Below are 13,285 nucleotides of genomic sequence, written 5' to 3'. Positions count from 1 at the left end.
TAGAGTGATGGCGTTCGGGGAAAAAACTGTTCTTGTGTCTAGTTGTCTTGGTGTGCAGTGCTCTGTAGCGACGTTTTGAGGGTAGGAGTTGAAACAATTTGTTAATGTCAGGGCATCTAACAGGAAGAGAAAGCATCAAGGATTATGGAATTCAATTTAAGACATATTATATCCAATATATATACTCAGTGTGTACTGTTGTTGTTTCAAAGCACTTTTTAAAGCAGAAAATAAGAAACAGATTATTTCTGGGTTGTGCTTTAGTGTTTCTGCTCTCAGTAGCCTCAATCTCTTTCTTAATAACTCCTAATGTTATTACTTTGGATTGTAGTTTGAAGAAGGGCACGTAAGTTAGAAGCCTGCTGGATTGCAGCAGCATGTTAATGTAAATAAAATAAAATACTGTACCACTCTTCTATTGAAAAAGAAACCCAATCATTTTTGTTATTTTATAAATTCACTTAGTCTTACAGACTTTTTGGCTTAAAATGACATTTCTACAGAGATATGATAACATACAATATAAATACTTAATTAGTAGATGAAAGGCAGATAAATTAAATGAAATTTTAATTGGTTGACAATTTCATTCCCTAGTAAGTCAGTCAATTGAGGCTTTTAGCATTTCTGCCATTCCAACTGCTTTGCCGCTACCCACAGACACATATGTTCAGATTTCATCAGCACCAATTATGTGCACTGTATGAATATACATTTGTAGTCTGTACATGTAATTCTGCTTCTACTCTTAATGAGTATATGTAGAATTCTAAAACTCATAGGGGCAAGCTGGTGTCATCATCTAATTTCATTTCTGGTTACTCTAATTAAACTGAGTTCTTTTATATAAGCAAAGTTAATTGCTGAAATCCATTCTTAGCCTATCAGACTTTGCTTTGCCTTTACTTTTGATTCCCCAAATATAGTATTGCACTAGTTCTGCCTACTCTAAGCAGTTTCACCGAGAGGATCGATAATTTTGAGTTTTGGTTTCGTTCCTCAAGTGTTGTTTGAGTTAATTCCATCCATAACAATTTAATTAGCATTTTAAAATTGCCAGTCGAGAATTGAAATTAAAACAAGAAGGTACGTATGATTTTATTTATTTATTTATTTATTTATTAGATTTGTATGCCACTCCACTCTGTAGACTCGGGGCGGCTAACAACAATAATAAAACAGCATATGACAAATCTAATATTAAAATAACAAAGAAACCCTTATTAAAAACCAAACATGCACACAAATAAACCATGCATAACTTGTATAGGCCTGGGGGGAAAGGAATATCTCAATTCCCCCATGCCTGACGACAGAGGTGGGTTTTAAGGAGCTTATGAAAGGCAAGGAGGGTGGGGCCATACGTTGCATCCAGGGATGGGCAGCAGGCAGGACGGGGTGGAACGCAGTCCCACTGGCAGAAATGAAGCTGCGTGCGCAGCTCCAGGTCACCGGTGGCAGTCACTTCCGGAATAACCAGTCTCCCCTCCTCTTTTTTCCCCTTGCGAAGCCCTCACTCCACCTGCAACTGAGATGAAAAAGCATTGTGTGGCAATAATAACCTTGTGACTTTCCCTCGGCTTTCCAATATTTTTAAATCCCCCACCCTCTCGTCCTCCTCCTCCTTGGAAAGCGGCAGGGAGACCAGCACCGGCAGGAGTTGCGGGAGGTCCTTTTCCTCCCCTATCTTTTCTCAACAGCTGATTGGCACCTGTTTGCCTAGCTACCCAGCCTGAGGTAGGGGGGCAACCCAGGAAATAGAGGATGGGAAACATGAAGCAAATTGTCACCCCAGCGAGTGACACTGGTGAGGTTGTAAGTCGAGGACCATTCAAGCCAGTCCCACCTGTGGCAAGCCACACCCACAAAATAAGCCACACCCACAGTGTGGCAGTAAAAATTTTGGTTGCCTATTATTGGTTGCATCGCACAAGTAGGTTTAAAACCAAATTGTTTCAACTCCTACCCTCAAAACGTCGCTACAGAGCACTGCACACCAAGACAACTAGACACAAGAACAGTTTTTTTCCGAACGCCATCACTCTACTAAACAAATAATTCCCTCAACACTGTCAAACTTTCTACTAAATCTGCACTTCTATTCTACTAGTTTTTCTCATCATTCCTTTCACCCATTTCCTCCCATGTTGACTGTATGATTGTAACTTGTTGCTAATATCCTAAGATTTTTATTAATATTGCTTCTTCATTGCTTATTTGACCCCTATGACAATCATTAAGTGTCGTACCACATGATTCTTGACAAATGTATATTTTATTTTATGTACGCTGAGAGCATATGCACCAAAGACGAATTCCTTGTGTGTCCAATCATACTTGGCCAATAAAAATTCTATTCTATTCTATACTGCTCTAATCCTGTATGTAGTGTAGCTGCTGAGATTCCAGCAGGTGCCCTAATGTCAAAAGATGTTGTGAATGTTCCTTTTTTTTTTTAAGGACAGAAAAAACCCAAAGGCGGGGGAGGGGAGGCTATGCTGAATCATTTAAATTTAATTTACAAGAAGATTAGATAACCTCTTATCTATATATTAGGTTTACATCTGTTGGATATATAAATCTCTCAGAGTTGTTTTCCCAGTTGGGTATAAATCATGCCCATCTGCAGACAAGCAGATGTAAGCATAAATCAGCAGACATTAATCTGCAGAATTTTAATGGACTTGCTTGCTGAACACAAAGATGTACAAGTCAGGCCAGTTTTAAAAACAGAGGTTTCTCTCCGCAAGAAAAGGAGGGAAGATCAAATAACCGTTACATAAAAATACTGTGAAGATTATTTCTCTATTACAATTAGAACAACTTCTTTTGTTCTGCTAACATGGCACTATCTCATTCCAACATCAATAGCTTTAGGATCATACAATTAAAATAGCAAAGAGAAGAACTGCTAGAAAATAAAACCCTCATTTGCTCTATTCAGCCTGTTACTAACCATTCCAATCAAACTACTTTTAATACACAGCCAATGAGCATTCCCCCCCCCCTATTTTTTTCAAAACACAGGAAATGCAATCAAGAAAAATAGGGTGGTTTCGCTCTTTGGATTGTCCACAATAAGGTTTCTATGATTCCATGATAACTTGATAGTGTTCAACGAGAGAGGGGAGGGGAGAGGGAGATGTGATTGTGATTGTGATCCATTTTCTCACAAGAGTTTTGCCTCTTGATGAGGGATCCTGGATTGGTTTTTTAAACTAAGAGGTTCTGTGGCCTAAAAAAAAATGCATATGCCAGACATTTCTTTGGAGTACAGTGTTCCCTTGATTTTCGCGGGTTCGAACTTCGCGAAATGTCTATACCACGGTTTTTCAAAAATATTAATTAAAAAATACTTCACGGTTTTTCCCCCTATACCACAGTTTTTCCCACCCGATGACATCATATGTCATTGCCAAACTTTTGTCTGCCTTTAAAAAACATTTTTTAAAATAAACTTTAATAAATAAACATGGTGAGTAATAATCTAAATGGTTGCTAAGGGAATGGGAAATTGTAATTTAGGGGTTTAAAATGTTAAGGGAAGGCTTGTGATACTGTTCATAGACAAAAATAGTGTATTTACTTCCACATTTCTACTTTGCGGAAATTCGACTTTCGCGGGCAGTCTCAGAACGCATCCCCCACGAAAATCGAGCGCACACTTTAATGAGATTGGTGTCAACTAGTCAGCTCTCCCCAGGAGTTTGGAGGGTTTGAAGGTGCTTTGTGGGAGCCAATGAGATATAGGAGAGACAATAGGATAGAGGACGGAAGGCACTCTAGTGCGCTTATGTACGCCCCTTACTGGACAGGTCAACCGTGGATAGTCTAAGGGTAAAGTATTGGGGGTTAGGGGATGATACTACAGAGTCCGGTAATGAGTTCCATGCTTCAACAACTCGATTACTAAAGTCGTATTTTTTGGCTTGGATATGTTGGCTTGGATATCCAATGGGATATCCAAGCCAACATATCCTATACTGTATACTGTACATCACCCTTCCCCAACAAAGGATCTTATCCTACTTTTTATTTCAAAGTCCAACGTGGAATGAATATGCAGATCATAGCATAGATAAATAACATGTGTTCTGGTCTAGCTGATGCAAATCCACAAATCTCTTCTCAAGGCTTTGGTTTTTCAAACAAATAAATCTTTTATTCTCTTTACACAGAATAAATGGCAACATTTACACGCAACATTGTGAGATCATGCACAGTAAATCTTACAATGCAAAGTCACATTCCAAGCTAATGAGTTGAAGATACAAGGCTATAAATCTCTCTAAAAGTAGAGGGGTTTCTCAGTACTAAAGGCTTTGTTCAGAGTTCTTTCTAATGTAAATTAGCACAACTTGTCATGGTTTATCAAAAGCTTACTTTTCAGGAACTAGGAATTCATGCCATATTTCAACTACGCGGTTTGTCAAAAAGCATCTTCTCCTTCCATTCATCTCTGGAAATTACATCTCACCTATTACACAATTCTAACCTGCAGATTCAGAACTTTTTCCCAAGAATTTATTCTCTTCTTTTTTCAACTCTCCTGAACCTAGGATTAACTCATGGGCTGTCAGCTATTCCCTCATTATCTGAAGATGAACCACTTTCCATGCTAACTTCTAAATCATTCTCTCCTACGCTCTCGTCCCCACTATCTTCTGATAACCTTCTTAACCCAGGATGAGCTAAAACCTCTGTTTCCTCATCCTCAGAATCTGATAATCCCAGAGGCTGACAAGGAACACTCATAACACCATGCACACAATGTTACAGATCATTAAGTATACTCAAGATGGTAGAATAATATTTTACTCATCATAAAGACAAATAATAGGTGTGTTCCAATTTGTTGGTTTTTTAAAAAAACACACAGAAAAAATGGCATTATGTTCTCGTATAATAGCTTTTCTAAAGTTCAACATACTATGCAGAGCTGTAACTGTAATGCCAACTGTGAGAAGCAGAGGTGGGATTCAGCAGGTTCTGACCAGCCTTGGAAAATCAATGGTAAAAAATTTGAGTAGTTCGGAGAACCATTAAATACCACCTTTGAATGCCCCTGTCCCCATCCGCATCCCGAGTCCCAGCTGATCAGGAGGAAATGGGGATTTTGCAGTAACCTTCCCCTGCCACGCCCACCAAGCTATGCCCACAGAACCAGTAGTAAAATATATTGAATCCCACCATTGGTGAGATGTAAATGTATGCCTAGAACGTAATTTACAGAACATCTTCTTTCAAACTTATGCACACATTCCAATTAGCTAGCAATTTAAAAGCAATTCTTACTTACCTGAAAAATATGGTAGAATTTACATAACTTTGAGCCTCTGATGTTTTCCCCTGCCTTAAATCATCTGCAACCTGTTTTGGCAACATACCTGTTTTATATAATTAAAACAATTACTATTGCTATCATAACATGTTGAAACATAGAAATATGTTCCCAGTGGGATGTCTATACCTATTTGAAACATTCAACTCTCATTATAGCAAACAAACTAGGTTTCAATTTACATCAAGAACCTTGAACTAGTTCCTTTATTTAAACATCAAATGGATATGAAATTTCTTTTCCATTTCTCAGATTTCTAGCTATTTAAAAAAACCACAACACCCTAAAATGTGAATACTCCATTTTATTTATTTTTCCTACCTGTCTCCTGGATTAAAACTTACTTCTGTTAAGTATTTCTCTTTGTTTCTAAATAACTCTACCATACTTTAAGATTTTTTTTAAAAAAAATCATAAATAGATAATCAACAGCTAAATTTATATACTTCGCATTAAAAAAAATCCTCTCTTTGCTTTTTTGTCCTATGTTCATTTTCCATTCATGTTTGCTGGGTACCAGGCTTTTGGCAGTTGGCTGAATTGAAAATAATTCTTTCCATGCAGAATTTTCCTTGCAATATTTATTTATTGAGATGAAAGTGGGAAGATATACAAAAATGTCAGCAACTGAAAATTTCCTGCTGAAAACACCAGTTCTTAGGGGCAGAGAGTTTCTTACTTTTGGCATTTTTTGGTGAACTGGTGAAAATATTCTGTATTTTTCGGAATATAAGATGCACCGACGAATAAGACACACCTTAGTTTTGGGGGAGGGAAATAGGGAAAAGAATCTGCTTACCAGCTATTCATCTGGCTAGCATCCTTAGCTGGGTCAGCTTCAACACATTATTTTATCCCCTCGTTAGGGGTTTCAAAAAACTTTATTTGGAGAGATTAACAATGAAAGAGCTTACAAGCCAGTAAGAGCTGGGAACATCATTAGCACCTAGAAAGAACTTTTTTCGGAGCAAGTTAGAGCAATGGAAAAAGCCTGCAAAGACTTAGGGCTTGGAAAACATTCTTTGCAGAGTAACAATGAAAGAGCTTGCCAGCTGGTAAGAGCTGGGACCATTGTTAGCGCCTGGTTAGGGATGGAAAGAAACATTTGGAGCAAGTAAAGCAATGAAAAAAACCCTACAAAGACACAGTTTGGAAAACATCCTTTGCAGAGAGTAACAATGAAAGAGCTTGCAAGTGGGTAAGAGCTGGGAACATCGTTAGCACCTGGTTAGGGCTGGAAAGAAACATTTCAAACAAGTTAGACTAATGGGAAAAAAACAATATATTGAAGCATTGGAGTTTTCTTTGATGCTTTCACTATAGGCTGAATTCACAACTTATTCCAGTTCACCAATGTAACCAAGTTAATTGTACACCTTTTAAGCAAAGAACTCTCCCTGGTATATAATTTTGGTAAATCTGAATGAAGATGCTCAAAGAAAAAAACATACTTAAGAATGTTTCCAATGGAAGCTTAATAATGTATTTACCTGTCCTTATTTGTCTACTTTCAACAAATGTCAGCTTTTATTTGTTTCTTTTCCCTACTTTTACTAACTCGTCCTATCTCATGAAATTGTAAAAAGGGAAAGTCAGAATACTTGAATCAGTGAGGAAATCTAAAATCTGTTTTTAACAGCATATACATTAGTCACTACTTCTCAAAATAAATTGTATTCCTGTTGATGCTGATCACTTACTATACAGCAAACGGTCTGTCTTCTGTTTTTCATATGTTAAATCCTGTGTTCTTTCCGCTACTAACACTTCCAGGTGCTTGCTGTATTTCTCCATCTAGCCAAAATAAAAAAATGCATTCAATTGAAGCAACTGCGGAGCATATTCAGCGAGAAATAATCAGCTATCTATTCATTGGATTTGCCTCACATTGCCAACAGACTCCTGAGAAAATTTTGCACAGCTTTGCCCACGCATCTTCTGCAACAAAACAGAGGTGTGCGTCTGAAATCATTTCAATGCCACATGGCAATGATTATAATGCTTAAAAGGGACCCACTTATACAGGCATTCAAGAAATAATGCTTTAAAGAATACTTAAACCTTGGCATCCAGCACTAGAAAGTGAGTGTGTTATGAAGTTACATTTCAGATTGCCTTTTTAAAAAAAATAATAATTATTGAATATATACATTAAAAAACAGGGTACAGAAAAGCAAAAGGGATATATATATAATATACATTCTAACATTTATAATTTACTTATATAGTACACGTAGGTTGCCTTTTTATGTTCTCATAGAGCCCTTAACAAATGCTATAGTATTGAAGGAGGAGGAAATGAACAACGTCCTCCTCATTTTAACCATTATCCTTTTGTAGCACTGGACAGCTGCTTTGCATGAATAAAATATCTTGCTGACTGCTAATAGATCTGGGCTGCAAAGTTTTGGATGACCACTAGGTTGCTGAAAAGAAGCTAGGAAAACTCACTTTGGGGTCATCTAGAGCAGTGATTTTCAACTTTTTTTGAGCCGCGGCACATTTTTTACATTTACAAAATGTACATTTGTACATTTACATTTACAAAATTTTTACATTTACAAAATCCTGGGGCACACCACCAACCAAAATGACACAAAATGACAATCTAAGATAGTACATATTATCCCCCCATTGTGTGAGGGCTGGGGTTTTTTCTCTCTTATTCTTTGGGTGCTTTTTATCATATGCTTTAAATCAAGAGTCACTTCTCTCTCTCTTTTGTTTCTCTCCTCTCTCACTCTGCCTCAATCATTTTCTCATTTCTCTTTTTTTCTCCCCTTTTTTCTCTCATTTCTCTCTCTCCCCCTTCCTCTCCTTCTCTCTCTCTCTCTCTCTTGCTTTCTTTCTCTCTCTCTCTCTCTCTTTCTCGCTTTCTTTCTTTCTCTCTCTTTCTCGCTCCCCCTCTATTTTTTCTCTCTCTCTCTGTCTCTCTCTGTGTATGTCTCTCTCTCTCTTTCTTTCTTTTTTTCTTTCTTTCTTTTTCTTTCTTTCTCTCTCACTCTCTTTCTCTTTCTCTTGCTTTCTTTTTCTCTCTCTCTCTGGCTTTCTTTCTCTTTCTCTTGCTTTCTTTCTCTTTCTCTCTTCTCTCTCCCCTCTCACGGCACACCTGACCATGTTCCGCGGCACACTAGTGTGCCACGGCACACTGGTTGAAAAACACTGATCTAGAGGTCCTCAGAATTTTTTTTCAATTTGGTCCAGGATTAACAGATTGCACACTACTTTTTAATGGGGAAATGAATCTTTGCTCAAATGTTCATAAATGTTATTCATCAGAGTAGAATTTTATCTATAAGTATGATAACTGCATGATAACTAATATGATAATAAGATGATAACTGCATATCTTTCACTACGTATCAAATGATAATAAGATGATAACTGCATATCTTTCACTACATATCAAATGATAATAAGATGATAACTGCATATCTTTCACTACATATCAGCCATAATGGAGGCTGTTAGGGTCTGGATGGGTGCCAACAGGCTCAAACTTAACCCCAACAAGACTGAGTGGCTGTGGGTACTGCCTCCCAAGGATAATTCCATCTGTCCATCCATCAGCCTAGGGGGGGAACTTTTGACCACCTCAGAGAGGGTCCGCAACTTGGACATCCTCCTCGATCCACAGCTGACCTTAGAACATCATTTTTCGGCTGTGGCAAGGGGGGCATTTGCCCAGGTTCGCCTGGTACACCAGTTGTGGTCCTACCTAGATAAGAAGTTCTTGCTCACGGTCCCTCATGCCCTTATCAACTCAAAGTTTGACTACTGCAATGCTCTGTACATGAGGCTACCTTTGAAAAGCGTTCAGAAATTACAAATTGTGCAAAATGCAGCCGCACGAGCAGTCATTGGCTTGCCCAGACACGGGCATATTTCTCCAACACTCTGCGGTCTGCATTGGTTGCCAATTGGTTTCCGGACTCAATTCAAAGTGTTGGTTATGACCTATAAAGCCTTACATGGATCAGGCCAGAATACCTGCGGGACCGCCTTCTGCCACATGAATCCCAGCAACCGGTTAGGTCCCACAGAATTGGCCTTCTCTAGGTCCCATCAACTAGACAATGTCATTTGGCGGGACCTAGGGGAAGAGCCTTCTCTGTGGGGGGCCCGGCCCTCTGGAATCAGCTCCCCCCAGAGATTTGTACTGCCCTCACCCTCCTCGCCTTCCATAAAAGCTTAAAGACCTATCTGTGCTATTCTTGCCCCCTGGCCGACAAATGTAGTATGTTTTGCGATGTGAATGGGAATGAATGATTTTAAATGTTGGTAGAGTTTTAAAGTTTTTCTAGTAAAATTAATTGGATTTTTTGGATTTGTACATTGTATATTGTTTGCTATGTTCTGAGCTGCCCCAAATCCTTGGAGAGAGGTGGCATACAAATCCAATAAATAAATAAATAATAGGAAGACCGGACCAGAAAATTAAGTCTGCAGGAAAGTTAATTTTATTAGCAGTGGCTATAAAAACAATGCCTCCTCCTCCTAGTCCTTATTGTTCAGTGCATTAGGGAGGTGTCTGTTTCAACTGCTTCAAAAGGTTATCCTGTAGCTTTAAGCTTAAAAAAATGCTCCATTCTATTTTGCCTATGCAATAGTTCTTGTATATCTTTATCATGTAATCTGAAGTGATGGCAATACAGGAAAGGGAGTAAGCGAACTGAGAAAATGGAATGAATAGCAGTGACAGATCCCAATTAGGCTCAAGATGCAGCTAGTCCTGCTAATATGAGAGAACTATTAAAGTGGTATTTTGTTGGAAGATATCAATATGTTGGTAAAGGTTTGAGCACATGCTTCTTGTTATTGTCTTTTCTGTGCATAATATTGGTTATCTGAATATTACCAATGTTTAACTGAATATGATAACAATAACACATCTGGAAAGGACCACATTAGGAATAGAGAGGAATAGAATAACAGAGTTGGAAGGGACCTTAGAGCAGTGGTTCCCAACCTTTTTTTTAGCCATGCCCCACCTAAGCATCTCTAAAATCCTGAGGCCTCCCCCTCCCATGACATTTAATTCTTATTATTCAAAAAGTGAACTACTCACCCGGAGGAAGCCTAAAAGCCCATTAACTAGGTTTAAACAAGGTTCCAATTGCCCCTATTAAAAATGAAATTGCCCCCTCAATACAATCCCTGTCTGAGTTCAATCCACTTGATAATTACTAGAAACCTACTAATATTACAACCTATGATTATGTTTCACTAACAAAAACGACAAACATAATCAAACTAAGCCGTCACAATCCAAATGCCTGCTTGCTTGCAGGCAATACTACTCCTCTCTCTCTCTTCTCTCTTTCTTCTTCCTTTCTTTCTTCCTTCTTTCCCTTTCTACCCCTTTTCTTTTCACGTTATTGTTGGACTATCAAATATTACAGCTATAAGATTATCCAAAAAAGAATACTGAATACAAAATATTTACATATGGACAAATACTTGGAATGTGTATACAATAATATATATAAGCTGTGATATAACAATACTGTTTACCCCCTCCCCCTCCCCCCTCTCTTTTTTGTACTCCCATCCCCCTTTCCCCCTGTTTTATTTCCTTTTGTATAAACCAATAAAGTATATTTTGAAAAAAATGAAATTGCCACCCTGTGGGGTGTTGGTCCCACATTGGGAACCACTGTGTTAGAGGTATTCTAGTCCAACCCCCTGGTTAGGCAGGAGAGCCTACACCACTTCAGACAAATGGCTATCCAACACTTTCTTTACAATTTCCAGTGTTGGAGCATTCACAACTTCTGGAGGCAAGCTGTTCCACTGATTAATTGTTCTAACTGTCAGGAAATTTCTCCTTAGTTCTAAGTTGCTTCTCTCCTTGTTTAGCTTTCACCCATTGCTTCTTGTCCTACCCTCAGGTGTGTGACTCCCTCTTTGTGGCAATTGGAACACTGCTATCATGTCTCCCCTAGTCCTAGTTTTCATTAAACCAGACATATTTATTTATTTATTTGTTTCTTTATTTTGTCCAATACACAATACATATAGAAGAGAATAGACATGAGGTAATATATATAAAGAAAAATATAAGATAGAGGAGAAGATATATGAAAGGAAGAAAATATATATGATATATGAGATAAAGGAAAGACAATTGGACAGGGGACGAAAGGCACACTAGTGCACTTATCTAGTTCCTGCAACTGTTCTTCATATGTTTTAGTCTCCAAACCCCTAATCATCTTTGTTATTCTTCTCTGCACTCTTTCTAGAATCTCAATATCCTTTTTGCATTGTGGCAACCAAAACTGAATGCAGTATGCAGGAAAGGTTGCTATAGATAGAACATTGTGATGATGTTCAAATGTATTGAAGGGTTGGAGACCTGGAAGAAAGAAATCTAATATAATTAGAGTAATAACCATGATTCTTACCAAAGTCATCATCATGTCAACTGGACTAACTTTGTTTGGGTTCATTTTATATAACAATTTCTTGACTTGCTCAAAAGTAAGTCTTTGTGATGGATTGCCTTTCCTGCATTTCCTGATGAGCTGTCAAAAAAAATGAACGAATATAGTATAGTTATTCAGGCATTTCAGTTCAAGATACCTGTCTCTTGATCTTTTCTTTCTATCATTCATCAGATGTCATCCAATTAAGAATGTTGACAAATCCCAGTTTAATTCAACTCCAGATATAACCTATGTGCAATTCATCCATACTTTCTTCAGTTTTAAACACTCCCTGCCTTCTTTACCTGCTTACACAAAGCTGATTTTTTTCTCTTTTTTTTAGAAAAATGTTATTGCTAATAATCAAATTATAAAACAAACTATAAAGAAAAGTCAACCCTCACAAATCTGAATAACAATAAATAAAATATCTAAACTCCATCTACTTAAATCAAACACCCAGTCAGAAAATAGTCTTCATAGTTTTCTAAAAAGCCAAATGTCCACTTTTAGATCTCTCCAGACAAACTAGACTTTTGAAAATAAATAGGTACTTCTATTTAGCTCATAAAGTGATTTTCCCCACTTAAAAAATTTTTGGGCAAATCAGGATTGTAATTAAATTGCAGGAGAGGGGAGATTTAACCTTTCTCCTAGCAACGAGCTCAGTGATTCCTCTCCTCAAAATCTATTATTAGGCCTGGATTTGATGCTACAATTGGCCAATGCTTAGAGGATATTCGGAGAGGGGCGGCATACAAATATAATAAATTATTATTATTATTATTATTATTATTATTATTATTATTATATGTGGAGACCTTTACTGTATTTCCTGTTATGTCTTATTTCATTCATAAAAGGATGATGATAATGATGCTATTTCTTGGATTTTATAACCATAGAGAGGATGGATAATTGGCTTTAGCATTTGTCTGCATGTATATTTAGTAAGTTATTTAATACATGTTGTGGACTTTTATAGAAGAAAAATAGTCCATTTTTCAGCACCTGGTGTTAGTTTGACTTAAATTGGCAGTTCTGTGTTAGCAAAAACTTCAGAAGAGAAGGATTTAGGGGTAGTGATTTCTGACAGTCTCAAAATGGGTGAGCAGTGTGGTCGGGCAGTAGGAAAAGCAAGTAGGATGCTTGGCTGCATAGCTAGAGGTATAACAAACAGGAAGAGGGAGATTGTGATCCCGCTATATACAGCGCTGGTGAAACCACATTTGGAATACTGTGTTCAGTTCTGGAGACCTCACCTACAAAAAGATATTGACAAAATTGAACGGGTCCAAAGACAGGCTACAAGAATGGTGGAAGGTTTTAAGCATAAAAGGTATCAGGAAAGACTTAATGAACTCAATCTGTATAGTCTGGAGGACAGACGGAAAAGGGGGGACATGATCAAAACATTTAAATATGTCAAAGAGTTAAATAAGGTTCAGGAGGGAAGTGTTTTTAATAGGAAAGTGAACACGAGAACAATCTGAGGTTAGTTGGGGGGAAGATCAGA

The 13,285-nt window shown here is 37.7% G+C and overlaps 1 protein-coding gene across 1 annotated transcript in view; it reads right to left on the bottom strand.

Annotated features, from left to right (window-relative positions):
* LOC139159550 (atrial natriuretic peptide receptor 1-like) overlaps positions 1-13,285 on the bottom strand; it is a 120,635-nt gene that overhangs the window by 18,369 nt on the left and 88,981 nt on the right. The window contains exons 18-20 of the mRNA XM_070736861.1: positions 11,749-11,868; positions 7,042-7,135; positions 5,300-5,387 (exon numbers count right to left, since the gene is read on the bottom strand). Of these exons, the coding sequence (XP_070592962.1) occupies positions 5,300-5,387; positions 7,042-7,135; positions 11,749-11,868 (302 nt within the window). The remainder of the gene's footprint in view (positions 1-5,299; positions 5,388-7,041; positions 7,136-11,748; positions 11,869-13,285) is intronic.

The sequence above is a fragment of the Erythrolamprus reginae genome, chromosome 2 (genome assembly GCF_031021105.1).
Source record: "Erythrolamprus reginae isolate rEryReg1 chromosome 2, rEryReg1.hap1, whole genome shotgun sequence".
NCBI classification, from domain to species: Eukaryota; Metazoa; Chordata; class Lepidosauria; order Squamata; family Dipsadidae; genus Erythrolamprus; species Erythrolamprus reginae.
The sequence above is the reverse complement of the archived record's forward strand: the minus strand, read 5'-3'. Positions and strand labels throughout refer to the sequence as shown.